This window comes from Mixophyes fleayi, chromosome 2 (genome assembly GCF_038048845.1).
Source record: "Mixophyes fleayi isolate aMixFle1 chromosome 2, aMixFle1.hap1, whole genome shotgun sequence".
Taxonomy (NCBI): Eukaryota; Metazoa; Chordata; class Amphibia; order Anura; family Limnodynastidae; genus Mixophyes; species Mixophyes fleayi.
Window position 1 is genome coordinate 340,088,410 of NC_134403.1, and position 16,997 is coordinate 340,105,406.

At 38.0% G+C, this 16,997-nt stretch overlaps 1 protein-coding gene across 2 annotated transcripts in view; it reads right to left on the minus strand.

The window, feature by feature from the left end:
• The window catches only part of EPHA3 (EPH receptor A3), a 293,753-nt gene that overhangs the window by 82,932 nt on the left and 193,824 nt on the right, over nucleotides 1-16,997 (minus strand). For both annotated transcript variants that reach the window (XM_075197046.1, XM_075197045.1), the window contains exon 6: nucleotides 1,186-1,310. In XM_075197046.1, coding sequence (XP_075053147.1) covers nucleotides 1,186-1,310 — 125 coding nt within the window. The remainder of the gene's footprint in view (nucleotides 1-1,185; nucleotides 1,311-16,997) is intronic.

The following is a 16,997-nucleotide window of genomic DNA, read 5'->3' on the forward strand; positions in this document are numbered from 1 at the left end:
TACTGTAACTTGTTCACTTGCAGGGCGTGCAAAAGTTTGCTGACACGCATGCACGTCTGATGGAACTTATATAAATAAATGGTGATGATGATGATGATAACTTCTAGAGTGTCAGCACTCCTTTAAATCTGTGGATTTTCATCTAGTAACACAACAAGAAATACAGATACCCCTGAAGTCAGGTACTTGCACGATATAAGATAACCTTTTTGAAAATATGTCTCGATCTTTATATGTTTCCTTGAACAAATACACAGTCTTGGGGCTGGATTTACTAAACTGCGGGTTTGAAAAATTGGAGATGTTGCCTATAACAACCAATCAGATCCTAGTTATCATTTATTTAGTACATTCTACAAAATAACAGCTAGAATCTGATTGGTTGCTATAGGCAACATCTCCACTTTTTCAAACCCGCAGTTTAGTTAATATACCCCTTGGAGTCTAACTCGGTCATTGGTGCCAACATGCACCAAAACCGCTGGGTCATTCCCAGCCCCTTTCAACAATCTGTCCAGCCGATCCGCATATGGCTATAGCTGTATCCAGAGAACAGCTTTGTGTTATAGTCTATGACCAAATATTTAGTAAAAGTTGCAAAAGGCCGTGTACAAACCAAATAATTAAAGTCATTTCAAGAAGAAAAACCATTTTTATCAGACTAATTGTTATATTATTTTCTAACTGGAGCAAATTTTATTTGTGTCTCCACATGTCTCAAAATAATCTTGTACAGCATAAATAATAATATAGTAACTTCGAACGGCAAAATAAAATATGGTTGGGGTATCTATTACCCAGAATCCCTAATGAAAAGGGAAGTGATTACATCCCCAAGTACCCAGTGTAAACAATTATGTCAGTAATCACCACTAATAAGGATATAAATTGAAAGAGCTAATGCACATATTAATGTCATGTATGCATAATAGAAATATATAAACAGTTTAAAATAAGTTAAACAGCAATACATTATAATCAACTCGTAACATTTACTGCACCCTCTAAACATAATTAATAACACTGCACAGAAATAAAACTGCTCACTTAAAATAGATGTCTAATATAGATATTCTGTCTAGCAAGCAATCGTTTACAACAGAGCATATCAGTAACATTTTGGAACCTTAAGAGACCTATTATTGGATAAAACAATAGAGTTCATTAATATCTTATTCTTCCCACCTTTTCATAGTACTTGACCTCATAGTCCAAGATGATCCCATTTGGGTGTTCCGGCTCTTGCCAAGACAGGGCAATGCTGTTTCTTGATGTCCGGTCTTTTCTAATTACAGTGACAGGAGATGGAGCTGAGCAGGAAAGAGGACAGAAAAAAAAAAAAAAAAGAAAACAATATTTATCGTTGGCGAGGAGTAATGGTTTGCATGTAATGGCTATTGAGAGGATCTGGCCTTGGACCAAGAGCTAACAGCTGGGTTAAAGACTTGGTACACTTATCTAGAAACATGTTGGTCCTAGAGACAAATGAACTGGCATTTTCTATTAGCAGCGTACTGGTGGCAAGCTAGCAGATGTTTCTAATATGCTACTAGATTATAAATAATGAAAACACTTGTGCTATTAAAAGGGTAGAAAATGAATAGAGATCTGTGAGCGCTGGTTCTGAACCTAAATTTAGAATACTGTCAGCGAGCTTTGTTTTGAAGTGAACGGTGATTTGAACATTAACGGTTAACTTAGGCACAGGAATTCAGATGCATGTTAATAATTATATAGTTATTTAAAAATGATGGGTGTCCTTAAAAGCATACACTGTACGCTTTCAAAACGTTTTTTTTATAAACAATTACTAATGTGTTCTTAAGTGACTTTCATTATTTTTGTGGTGAAAAGTTAACTTTCCCTGCTGTGTTTTCTTCTAGAGGCAAATTACGTTCTTTTATTTTCTCCCCCAGATTCTTTGGCATTATAGTATTTATGCTGTTTCTATGTGATATGCAGTGATAATAATATATGATTTTTTTATCGGCACTGTGGTGCAAAAAAAACATTTATCAGCGCTATTTATCAATAACACATCACCAGGGAAGCTGAGTGATATTTAGCAGCCTGAGCAATTCCGTCCCAGAGCAGTAAATTTTAACTCACTTCTTCGCTTGGCACAGGAAGGAACTTAAACTAAAAATCGCGATCAATGCTGGAACTATGTTGAGCAAATGTGGAAGTGTGTACACACCAGGGCCCTCTTAACAACATTTTGGGCCTCCAGGCAAAGCAGTGCACAAGGGGCCCCTGATTGTGTATGTGGGCCCTGCAGCCCAGGGGAGCCCGTCGAAGGCAGCACAAAAAAAAAAAATTAATGAAAAAAAAGAAAGAACACACTTACCTTGCGGTCAGCTGGCGATCCGGCTCCCTCCATGGTCTCCTCCTCCGTTGCGCTCCGCAATGGATGTCGGGCGGGCGTGATGACGTCACGCCCGACATGCACTGTGAGCACAGCACGGAGGAGGAGACCAGGGAGGGAGCCGGATCGCCAGCTGACCGCAAGGTAAGTGTGTTCTTTCATTTTTTTCATAAATTTTTTTTTTGTGCTGCCTTCGACGGGCCCCTCTGGGCTGCAGGGCCCCCGGGCACCTGCCCATTGTGCCCAATGGGAAAGACGGCCCTGGTACGCACTCATGACCAGCAGCGTAGGCAGATCTCTGTAGATTGTGCAGAGTCACGATCTTTTCAGCAGATGGTTATGACAGATGAAAATCACAGATCTGAAGGTAAATCATGTAGTGTGTACACAGGAGTCAGCAGGCTCATTGGGACTTGCAATTGTTTGTGAAATTGTTACAGAAATGACATCCGACGTAAGACTGCATAGATGTGTACCCAGCTTTACTTGCCCGTGCATCACCCTAAAGTCCTAAATCTACCCAGTTTTACTGTCATTTTGTTGTATGCCCTAACCCTCTGTGTACTGCACCGTGGAACCCTTGTGGTACCCTTTAAGTAAAATATAGAAAGACTATTTTCCACTAATAAAAATAATTGTATGGGGAAGGAATTGCCGGCGAACCCAGACGACACTTGTATATCCATTTTCTCTACCAATAGGACTTTCGCCCTTTGATAAATATACCCCTATAATTCCAAATTTTTATCCCAGCATCATCCCTTCTAAACAAGTGTCTACAAAAATAAAAATAAACATAAGAATGTGTTTATGAAGATGGGGATGTGGATGTGTTTTTGTGTGGTGGGAATACAGATAAAAATATTGTTGAATTGACATTAAAGATGAATGGGGGAGCAATGGCAGCAGTCTTGCAATCAGACTTATGTTATTCTGATATTGGGGGAGGGGTGGTGGTTGTTTAATATTAACTATTGTATTTGGACAGACTAACTGAAGGCCTGCTGGATCTGACCTTCTACTTTCAATATAACATCACTGGAATTTAAGGGGGCTGTCAGCAAAGAACATGTAGGTGATAAATGAAAAGGAAAATAAGACTTTAGGGTGGTCGATTTAGCGTAATCACGCCCCCTTCATTCTGACTGGCTGGTCCCGGTTGACCCAACCCCCTGGTCCCGATTGGTCTACCCCCTTTGATCAACATCGTGGCGATTTAAAAGGTATGATTGTGCTGCTGGGGGGTGATTGCCCCAATTGCCCCCCTCCTAGATCCGCCGCTATAGTACAAGGGTATATGGCATGGTCCACACATTATAAGGGTATAATAACCATGCCATTTCCTTCTGTGTGTGGTATATACATATAGCACTTTGTAAATGTGAAATTACTCCCTAATCAGTGGAACGTTAAGGGAAAATGACACTGACTGGAAACCCCACCCCCCACCAAGTTTATGCTAAGGATATTAGGAAAATAAAGTTCCTTTACTATCTAGTACCATTAGGTGGCAAAGGACAGCAATTCCATCCAAACCATGTATTTGTTGTAAATGTAATTTGAATGTTATACTAGGGCAGGATTAGTATCCACTGTACAACAGACATGTGCATTTGACCCTCATATACCTGTGTGTGTTTATAATTCATACATAAAAAACGTGATGTGCAAATTGAGAAACAATAAGTGTAGAATGCTGCCCACAAAAATCTTGCATTTGCTCCTGAGATGGTTTCAATTTAATATACATAACCAACCGCACCATTTACATCTCTAACTCCCCTCCCTCAATATCCCTTCTTGTCCCTGGTAACCCCATTGCTCTAGACACAGAGGCTAATATAACACTTTCAATACTAAAACTCCAGCTAAGGTGTTGAATGTTGTACAAGGACCAACCGTAGGGTTTACATGTGCAACCAGAGAAGCATTACTGATTTCCTGTCACTGTGGCAGAGAAGAAAAGAAGGATTTGCTGTGAATAAAGTCTCAGCCATTCTGCAGAGCATTCCAATCCCTTTTATTGGATTAGATCTGATTTTTCTCTCCTGTCATCACAACACAATTTGTAAAGAAGGTATTAGAACATTCTTACAAAACGAGGAATTGAAGCAAGTTCAAATCTGCGCTAATCTTTAGATTGGCAATCATCCCCGTAGCCGCAGTACCTGCTGTTTTCAAAGGCACCAACCCCAATGATTTTGCTGTTGTTGGCACAATAAGAGAATTTTAAAGGGTACAACTTTTTTTTTAACACTCTGTGTTTATACTTTTTCCGTCATGAATCATAGCCCAGTTATTGTATCATATGGATGGAAAAATAGCAGTACAATGTCCAGAACTTATATTAACTATACTTTCATGGTGTTTCACTAATTATCTAAAAATAAAAGCAAAACTTAAAGATGCAGCATTATATATCTTGCATTTACCAATCACTATTAAAATACCCCTATTATAACCTACCAGTGGTACAAAGTTCTTTTGGAAAAGTCAGTTCAAAAAGTGAAGGGTACACTAAGGGGTGTAGGACGTGTTTGTTTTACTAAGCCTCTCAGCCCTCCTACTAACCTCCCACCTCCGCATCGCCCACCTATGCTCACCCTCTCAGTTTCACCCTCTCTGGGTCCACCTGTCCCCTCTAGGATGTAAGCTTTCACGAGCATGGCCCTCTATCCTAGAGTTTTCCTTATGTAATTATGTCATTTTGCAGATTGTAATCATGTATATTTGTTGTTTGTACTTACTTACTTTTGTCACTTTCGTACCTATGTTAAACTGGGTAGACACTAATGCAATTATTGTTCAGATCACACGATTCACACCCTTTAGTCCGATACTACAAAAGTGTGTACGCTCCTACGATCATGTTTTATCAAACCAAAACACATTGCATCTGTTGATTTGATTTTCTAAACTTCCCAAAAAATCGCAATCAACGATGGAATGATGTCAGATAATATGGAAGTGTGCACGCACTCATGACCAGCAGTGTAGGCAGATATCTGTAGAGATGGTTGTGCCATAACCATCACAGACGTGAAGGCACATTGTGTCGGTATGTACGCATGAGTCATAATGCTCATCGGGACTTGCAATTGTTGGTGAAATTGCATCTGACGTAAGACTGCATAGGTATGTACCCAGCTTTACTTGCCCGTGCGTTGCCTTAAAGTCCTAAATCTGAACACACCCAGCATAACTGTAATTTTGTTGTATGTCCTAATCCCATACATGCCAACCTTTTGAAGCTGGCTTCCGGGAGTTGGGAGGAAGAGGTGGACGTGTGGGGACAGGATTTGAAAAATTGCATCATTTTGGCCCCGCTCCCACTAAAAAACGGCAAAATTCAAGGAATTGAATAGCAGGGGGCGGGGCTTAATGACACATTTAAGCCCCACCCCCAACATTCAATGACATTAATTTCGGCATTTTTTTAGGATCCGGGAGTTGTGCCTACTCTTCCGGGAGGACTCTTCGAAAGTCGGGAGTCTCCCGGGAGAGTAGGCAAGTATGCCTAATCCTCTGTGTACTGCACCGTGGAGCCCTTGTGGTGCCTTACAAATAAAATGTAATAAATACAATAATAGTTAAAGTCATTTTAACACTACAACAAGCAGAATAAAAAAGGTGATAATAAAAACAGGCTAAACTTGAAACATGTGAATACGTCACTAAGGAGATCATAACATATTCCATGCCGACAGTTAGTGTCACAATTCTGGCAGGAGGGTTCTCTTTTACTAACATTTCAAATATTTTATATTTTATTTAAAATAAACATAAGATACAGCATTACATGTATTGTAATTTGCATTGTATTAATACTGGACAACCCTTTTATAATCATTTACTTTTTATTTATAATCTAGTTACAAAAGCTGCTCAAGTTATTTTGTCATTTTAATATTCAATTTCGGGGATTCAGGCTGTCCCCTGCTGTGTTTTTCACCAGGGAATTTAATGTGCACAGAGCACAATTCACCCCCTCCACTGAAATAACAGCCTCTTCTCCAAATACTGTATATTGCTTTTGTACATGCATTTTAGGGTTAGCGGTCCGGCAAAAAAATAATATCAAAATAGTAAAACTGTCACAATAAAATGAGATTTTCTGTACACACAGGTCAGAGGAACTCCCACTGAAGCCTCAAGGAATTAATGTTTATAAGAGCCTTGATTAGCAATATCACAGTCTAATGAACCATTCCCGAGACGTCGTCCTCATTGTTTGGTGAATTTATCTGTGCCATAGTAATTATCTTACAGTTTTATTTCATTGAAATCGTCTCTTGAAGAGGTGCTCCCCTGACAGTTCCTCATTAGTTCCTGCCTAACAGACTTTTTAAGAGACTATTTTTAGCATAATATTCGCTAATACATACAACAGGGGAGGCTGAGAAACAAACCCCAGTAGAAAGCGATGTATGAACTACTTCAAAAACTCTCTCTGGGTTTTATGCTAAGTAAACCAGGGCACAACTTCCAATTATATATACCGAGAGAATTCTTATCAGATTGATAGCTTTCTTAACAACACAGTCACAGCTGTACCACACACAATGCTTGCAGTGCGTCTAGAGTTCCACTACAGCACAAATGGATTATATTGTTATATAGAAAAATGCAATATTGGGTTTCAACCTGAGCCATTTCCAAGCCCCTGTGTATGAAAACTAAACTATTACCCACCTGTTAATGAGGTGAGGGTGAGCAGAAAGCGGTGTTAATGTCTATGTGCGAGGGGGTAGGGTGCAAAGGTGAGAAGTGGGGATAATGAATAAATAAATAATCAGAGCTAGGCACATTTTGTGCAAATTACATTGCATTGTAGATATCTATTGAACAGCAAAGGGGTCACCTTTAAAGGGTGGGGTACGGCACATTGAGGCCGAGTATCGATACTTACATTACCCCCTTAACAACAGCGATAATGCCATCGCCATGGTGAATGATGTCATCAAGTGGAGCCGACTCTTGCTAGAGATGCTCACTGACCCCTGTAAAATGGTTTTGGTTTTGGATCTGGATTAGCTTCGTGTTTTTGGTTTTGGCAATATCGCCCTTGTGTGTTTTGGTTTTGGATTTTTTTTAGAAAAAATCCTAAAATATTCTAATATCACAAAATATTGTTCCTACATTATTATTAACCTTAACACTAATTTCAAGTCATTTGCAGTCAATTTTGACCACCTCACAGATCACAATATTATTTTCATACACTTTCGGACAAATACTGCAGCGACCTGGCTGGATGGTAAGCGACAGAGCAATGGCACAAACACACTGCAGTTCCTAGCATATCTAGGACACATTAGCACATAGCAGTGGCAGAAAAGAAAAATGGTGCAAGATGGAATTGTCCTTGGGCCCTCCCTACCTCCCACACACCATTATTTTGGATCTTAAAAAAGAATCCAAAAATCTCAAGATCCGAGATCTGACGACGTAACAATGACGTTTTATCTTGTTTTCAAATCCGAAAAAGCGCAAAAGTACCGAGCCGGCTTCGCTCGGTACTCGGATCTGCTAACTTCGGGTATGTCCGGTTCTCGGGGAGCTGAGCCTGAGCATCTCTACTTCTTACTTAATCGTGATTGGGTGAAGACACTTTGAAGAGGAATCGTCATTGCTAATGGTCGGGAAGGAGCCTTTCGGAGTCCTCATGTCGGGGAAAGTTTTGTCGGGGTAGTCAGCATCGATATGCTGACTGCCACCGCCTTTAAGAATGACACCTGTTTCCTCCTTTATACAGCAGCTCATTTAAATATGTTGTAGAGGCAATAGGGGCAGTAACAGCAGCAAATGCATTAGGGCCAAAGAAATACCTCCTAACAATTACTCATGTGTAATCGGGACAAACTAAACACCCCATCACTCAGATATGCCCAAACACACCCATTTTTGACAACGCTTCACCCACTTCCATGTAAGATCTGCCCTTTCAAGATCTGCAAATTGAGACAGTTGGAAGATATGTCAGGGGTCCTGGGGTCCCAATATGCTATGTGGGGCCAGGGTTCACTTCTTTCCCTGTTGTGTGTGATAGAATAAGGGATATTTAGCAGTTATTGAGGCCTCTATCTCATACAGTACAGCACTGCACATATATATCCCCACTATTTATTAAACTGGCACATCGGATACCGTGATATTTTGCGCCAAGGTCAAGGGGCATTTAGCTATGCCACCAACAAGAGGTACACACAGATTTATGCAATGCACTGCAAACATAGGTTCAATGTGCATAAGGAACAACTGCCATTCACCCATCAACAAGAGACATCCAATAAGCTACCACGAAGACTCCCACGTGCATCTTAATACACTATATGGGAGGAATAGTCAGAGGCCAAAGGGTAAGTGTATGATGTCACAAAAAAAGGAACAAACATATCTGCTCTCTATTGCCCCGTGCCATTGATTTATAACTCCATATGTGTGAATAATTCATATAATTCATACTTTCTATATATAAGTATATTTTATAACTCCTAATTTTACTTGATCTTGACTGTTTTTGACTATTCTCATAATATACATATATATGTATGTGTATATATATATATATATATATATATATATATATATATATATATATATATATATTCACACACATATATATATATATATATCTATATATCTATATATATATATATCTATATATATATCTATATATATACACATATATATATATATATATATATACAAATATATATATATATATATATATATATATATATATATCTATATATATATATATCTATATATATATATATATATATATCTTTCTATATATATATCACTATTAGACTGCTACCTATCAAACTGTGTAGCATCTGGTGTCAACAGGAGACTTGGGTGTTGAAAACCTGATTATTAGGATAGATTTCAGTAAACCAGACTCCTTTAGAAGCTAACGTGTGAAAATCCCTTGATTCTTGACAGATAAAGGTGCGAGGAAATAACAAGTAATAACTTGCGAGAACGGACAACATGCACTAGAACTGACTTCTTATGGTTTTTTAACTTTCTTCGATCTCTCATTATTATCCCGTTCTGGTAACAGCTGCATGTAATATTTTTCGTACACTTTGTTAGGATGACTGGGATTATCATTTTCATATGCTTACAATGGCCCTTTGGGGATATTGGGATTAGTTAAATGTGGAGATAAAATATGTGCATCTTTCAGCTATTTTCTTACATCTTCTGCTAATCTAAAAAACATATTTTTGTGGCCGGGACGTTGTAATCTTTATAAGTAAGCTTGGCATAGAGGTGATGAGGACAACCAGAGTGTGCAATATGATGCAGTCAGAATTAAATAATATAGTGACTGCATAAATCATGACATGATAGTACATCATTGTACTATACTATTTTCATTTCGGGGCTGCAGAAAATTAACACTTGGAAGGAAATGTATCAACCTGCAAGTTTCCAGCAGGTTTGAAAAGTTGAGACGCTGTTCATAGCGACCAATCAGATTTTAGTTATCATTTATTTAGTACACTCTACAAAATTATAGCTAGAATCTGATTGGTTGCTATAGAAAACATCTTCACATTTCAAACCCGCCGAAAACTCGCAGCTTGATCCATTTACCCCTAGATGTGATCTATGTTTTATAGGAAACATAGGGAGAAATTTATCAAAAGATAAAAATCACTATTACTATTGAAAACAGGAGTGATAACACTACTATTGCCGGTGAAATCTGGGGAAGCCAATTTAAGAAGCATCACTGCAGTATTTGTACTGGCACAATACCTGTTCTGTTATCGCAACCTCGGGACGACAATAACAGATTCAATCTTTGAATAAAGCATTTTCTTTATGTATAAATGTTTTTAAATATTATAATGTGATCTACTTTTAAAATGTTTTGTTTTTTTTCAACATTGTAGAACTGAAAGACCAAATCTGGCAACGAAGCGCACATCTGAAAGACAGGACCGGCAAGTCGGTAAGATACCCCCTACCGCTGCGAGCCAACATTTCTGCAGTAGTTGAGTATCTAACGCATTATTTCACATTAATAATAAAACCAGCCTTATTGCAGCGATAGGGGGAGTAAAGATAAAGTGGCCCCGAGGGAAGGGCTGAGGGGCCAATACTCAACTCAGCAGCCTATTTTAAAGGAAAAAAATGCAGATGGTCCAGTGACCCAGCCCAAGGTAGCCCACTATGGTGCCAGCCCAGAGGGCGGATGCCCCCCTGCCCAGCCTGCCCCTGGTGGCCCCCTTAGACTAGAGTGAAGCATTTGGAATACAGCATTTGTCTGAGCACGATTTAGAGTCACAATATATGGGAAGAAACTATGAATGTAGGGTTCACAAACTTAAAAAAACATATAACGTCTAAATACCCCCTGGCCAGCCACTAACTTACCCAATATCTGATTAAGATAATTGATTTATATGTGTTTACATGTGTTGCAAACGAGATGTAAAAGGAAAGCTGAAATATGTCAATGTAATATATATATATATACACATATATATATATATATATATATATATATATATATATATATATATAGCATATCACAGTCTCCATACCACCCAGCTAACCCTCTTATGTCATACTTCCAAATCCCAAGAATCCCAATGATTGTTCAGTGTGACATTCCTCAGGGAAAGGGAGTGGGCAATGTGAATGAAGTGCATGCAGTCTGTGGATCTGTAATGGACAATTCTGCCCAGATATTTTTACTCAGGAATGTCCATCTATTATTTTGGATCAAAATACTCCTGTTATCCTTAAATATACCCCATTTGGAACCAAAGTAAACCTTCAAAAAGCACTTTGAACATAAAAAATCTTATACAGAGAAATAGATACATTTAACAAATGTGAATTCCAGGAAACAATAATAAGCTACATGACATTGCTGACATTAATGCAATCATTTAAAAATGCGAAAGAGGAATATTTACTAATAGTAATTTATGTATTTTTGTAATAATTATTGGGCACTCAGATATTGCATGTTAGGAAGGGGGAGAGTTTAGGAAGACAATAAATTTTTCTATACAGATGACTGTTCACTTTAATTTAGCAAATGGGATGTTTGCAAAGGTCCAGTGGGGTCCCTGCCCCTCTTTTACCTTACACAATGGCTTTTCCTGCATCTGCTCAAATGGTGATTGTAAGCCAAAGGGTTCCTGAGGAGGGTAACAAAATAATTCTAGGGGATAAATTTATTAAGCTGCGGGTTTGAAAAAGTGGACATGTTGCCTATAGCAACCAGATTCTAGTTATCATATATTTAGTACATTCTACAAAATGACAGCTAGAATCTAATTGGTTGCTATAGGCAACATGTCCACTTTTTCAAACCTGCAACTTAATAAATTTACCCCCTAGATGTCTCAGATGTTATAATAATTTGAACTTTGATGGTTTCATGCTGTTTTGCCAGTCTCCTTGTGTTGGCGCTACTTATACTAGTTTTATATGAAGAACACTAGCAGCATATTAAGATTCACGGAATACATTAGAACGGTAGAGTAAAAATACTTGGATTGACAATTATCAATCTTAAGAGCTTTCTTAGCTAGCTTCACAGTATTTTGGCTTCTGCTTGAATTACTGTAATCAGAATCAATTCACTCTCATAAAGAAGTGAAGTGAACGCAATTAATACGTCTCGTATTGACCGTATTACCGATCTGATTGGTAACAGCCTGCTTACAGATGGCACATTATAAAAACAGCACAATTTTACGTCCCTTCTGGTTTTCCAAGCAACGAAAACAAATTCTTCACATATCTGACATATTTATTTATTTATATATTCATACGGTTAACATAGAACAGAAGTGCTGACAAAATCACCCTGATAAAAAAAAAAGAGAAATATCTCAGATATGTTATTGTTTGACAAGTGTGAAATATGTCATCGGTTGTCAAGTCCTATCATTAGCAGAGGTTCTCAGCCTCTCCTAGTGGGAACAGAAAACAGATGTACAACTCTTAACGTTTACCCGTTCCCTGCACACAATAGAGTGCCTCATGCCTCGTGAGGTTATCGATTCTTCGAAAGCGATAGGCTGAGTTCTCAAGAATATTGGTACAGACCACAGCATGGCTGCCTCAATGATGTCACTAGCTCCCAGTGAATTGATTGGCCACTTTTCTCAAGAATATTGTCTCAGCCTCAAAATTTCGGCGTGCCTTTGTTAGTGACGGGCCCACTTTATTACATTGTTTGCATAGATTGTTAGAAGGAGAAAGTTTGTTTCTAAAAGCAGGAACAGGAAACTATGATCAACATTTTGAAATTCAAAAGCATTAAAGTGACAATATCTTTCAATTACAGGCTCAGACCACAGCGGAATCTGGTCTCCTGCCCATGTCAAAAATGTATAATAGAACACAGAAAAGACGGAACTCAGGACTGCAAAAGAAAATACTTATTAATTCAGAGAGCAGCAATGTTTCGAAACACAGATGGAAAAAACGACACTCTCAGGTCTTGCATATAGAGTGATAGACTAAGAGTGTTGTTTTAATAAATGTACGTTTTGATCCACTAATGGAACTTTATCAAGGACACTTGATAAAAGTCCATTAGTGGACAGAAATAAGCGGATTAAATAAAAAAATAATATAGAACTAATGTATTTATTGAGCCACTAAACCAAAAGTACAATTTCACTTATGTAAAAAAAAAAAAAAAAAAGCTGCTAATACTGTTTAAAAATACAATTATGTAACAGTTTTGGAAATGTATCAGAACTTATGATATTTTGAGATAAAGTTATGATCATGGGGATATGCAGACTACCTATCTTTAAGTCTACTGAATAATACAGCAGTCAGCCTTCAAGAATCTGAATGAGAAGAGAAAAGAAAGCTAGCTTGCATCCAGCTGCGTAGCAAGTATGTAGACAATGACTTAGGGCTAGATTTACTAAGCTGCGGGTTTGAAAAAGTGGGGATGTTGCCTATAGCAACCAATCAGATTCTAGCTCTCATTTTGTAGAAGGTACTAAATAAATGAAAGCTAGAATCTGATTGGTTGCTACAGGCAACATCCCCACTTTTTTAAACCCGCAGCTTAGTAAATCTAGCCCTTAGTGTACATTATATCAAGGTATGGAAAATGTTTTTTTATATATATATATATATATATATATATATATATATATATATATATATACATACATACACACATATAAATGTTTTTATATATATATATATATATATATATATATATATATATATATATATATATATATATACACATGTATATATACACAGATATAGTTATTATGATATTCAAAATTCAGCAATGGTTGATGACTTGTAATAATTAAGTTATCAGCCCATGTTAGCCCACAAGGTACCTTTGGGACTAGTTTCTTTAAAAACCTGTTAACCACATCTCTGTGTGCTTGGAACCAGGGAATGATAAATACTTTTAATGAAAAGTGAAGTTCACCAGAAGACTAAGAGCTTCATCGGCACCAGAAAGATCTGTAGCGAATCTCTCCTGCAGACTCTGTGGAGAGCAAACGATTTAACAGTAATCCTTAATCAGGGAGTAGATGGATGGGTTAAGATTATGTCGCGTCAAGGGCAGGGCTGCAGTTACAATATTCATTTTTCTCTTTCTAATTTCAATGATAAGAGTAATGAGATATGCTCATTCAACTGCAAAAGCAATTTAGCAGACTCCAGCAAAATCTTGTGTCGGAATCATAAATTTACTTGTTAGTTCTTCCAATACAATTACAGAGGGCAGACAGAGGAGCCTATGAAGATATACATGTGACTACAACAAAATGGGAAATCCTTGAATTTAGATCAGCCGGGTGCCTTATTAAGGTAAACGTACAATCGGTGTGTTTCCTAACATCACTGGCATGGCTTTCAAGTCTTCTACTGCATACTTACCAACTTTCTACTCTTTCCCTTGAGGAGATCCTGGAAGGGTGGTCCAGTGTGACGATAGAGGGGGCATGGCATGGCGATTCACATCATTTTGGCTCCACCCCCAACACATTGATTCAAAAGCGTAAGTTTGCCGTGGGGTCCAGAGCCAATCACACGATTCATAGAGAATCGCGCCCTGGAGGCTCTTATCTCTCTTCCTTTTGAAGTGGGCAGGATGCAGAGAATGTCTAGGAGCTCTCTCTGGAATTCGGGAGTCTCCCTGACATTCTGGGAGAGTGGGCAAGTATGTTTTACAGTCAAAATGGCTACTGAATATATATAAGTTCATAGCTCCCTTTCTATGTTGTTCTACAAGGTATAACATTTGTAGATGGGATTTTGGATGTAAAAGCCTCACAGGAATACAGTAACTAACTACAGCAGGGCAAGCACAAGATTTTGCAGGGGAGAAAGTAAAATGTAAAGAAGTAGAATATGAGCTATCACAGGGGCAAAAAAAAGAATTTCCATAAAAATGCTTATGACAATTGTACAGTATACAAGAATTCTACCCAAGTATAGTCCGCATACTACAGAAAAATAAAATGAAAATATGATGGTGTGAATGAAAGAGCTGATTGCCATCTAGTGGTTATAAATAGTACTGAATTTACTTTCTTTTTTAGAATATTTTAGATCATGGGCCCCATTTAGAGATAGGAGTAAGTCCAGCTAGAACCTGCAATTTAGATTATTGGCAAATTCAAGCAATGCTGCACGGAGCCAACTTATAATGTGTAGATAGATTTAAAGATGGAGGGGTGCTTCTTAGTTCAACTCTAAATCGCAGTGTTGAAATAACGCTACCCAGTATTTTGGTGCTACATGAAAGCAAGCAGTATTTGCCCTGCATGCAAAAACAAAATTGCATTTGCACCCATTGCCATACAACATGGTTTGTCAAGATGCAAACTGGGACCCTTTAGATGGATTTGTTTCTTACCCCAAATGAACTAGGGGGTGTAGCACATATAAGCCCTAGAAACATGCATGTGCTGTGTTACCTTTATTGAAACACAAGATTAACAGAAACACGTTTCTGATAATGCATTCACACAGTCTTCAAGATTTTTATCAAGACATGGCCAAATCCTTACAATTTATCAAATAAATCCAATCCAAGGACTTAATTCAATCTTATAGTTTATGATGGACTCTATTTGTATGAACTCTTCCATTGGTTCCCGAAAGTGTCTATTTGGCTCCTAAATTTAAAAACACCCAATGATATATATAATTATATATTTTAGTCTTTTAAGGTTCTAGTAAGATGCATTTTAAGATAATTAAAATCAGAAACTCTGCAGATGTGTGTGTGTGTGTGTGTGTGTGTGTGTGTGTGTGTGTGTGTGTGTGTGTGTGTGTGTGTCTGCACATGAAAAAGTACTTTTATATGACATGTTTGTAGTTATGGCCTCCCAAACTCCTTCAAAGCTTAATGGCCTGGACTTGTTTCCAGGTAGGGGATATTTTGTTTCCTTCAAAGAAGATGTTCCCCCGTACTTAAGATTTAACTGTAACCCCCCCATCTATCAGAACAACAGGGCTATGCTGTTCAGGAACCCTGCCTTTAGTGAGATACTATGCTCTGGGTCCAGGCAATGCTTCATTCTTCTGCTGTTGATTTTGTATTTTATTCCTGCTGACACCTTGTGTCACAACCTGATTGGATAGCTGTCACAGTCATCCAATCAGCCGTTCTAGGCACAAGATCTGTCAGCAGCAGTGCAATTGCAAATACTCCTGGAGAATGAGGCATTGCAGAAGTGTTTATAGTGAGTATATCCTGAGCTGTAAGTATTCCGGACACCAGAAAGGGCACTGGATTACTTTTCTTCCACATCATCCACAAGGAAATGCACGTATTGCTGACCACTTTGCCACCCAGTGTTAACGTAATTATGCTGATCTAGCTACAGGTTATTAGACTTGTTAGGCTATTGTTCCAAAAGGCTGCAGAGTCTGAAGAGAAAATAGCAATTTAGCATAACAGCTGTTTGCGATCACTCTCGCAAACAAAGTTCATTACTCTGTACATTTTGGTAACAGCTGTGATTTCTATCACATCAATGGTTGCTAGCTTCAAATGACCATACAGAAGTATGACATTATGAAAACACTATCATTTTTACAGCACAAAGTGTTCTGTTGAATTTCCTTTCTAATAGGAGTAGATGCCTCTTGTATAATGATGCATATCTGTAATTCATATTAAAAGGCAGAAGGAGGAAATCTGAGCAGCATCATTTGCAGTCACTCAGGAATGCTGGGACACAGGGGTCATTTTAAGATCACTTTTCTGTGAACATTGGAAGCAGGTTGTGCTTGTGATAGCAATGCACTTTTATTGACTAAGAACCCTCTTGACAATTTAGTAAAAAATCTCAGATCAGAACAGTCTGATACTTTTTAATAAGTCCTTGCAAGTTATTTTATGGCTACATTTATTAAATAAAAGACGGTTTCCATAAAGAAATGAAAGAAAGGACTTTGCAGGGCTGTTTATCTGAAAGGTAGTCATAGTGAACTTGGAAATTATACTGTTTTACTTTACAAGAACATAAAGTTATATAGTAACATGAAATAGCAGTTGTACATTAATATCATCTTTCAGTTGTTGTTCCTGTGTGCAGAAAGTTCGGGACCCAGAAGAGCAACTTCCTGGGGCCCTTTAAATAGATATAGA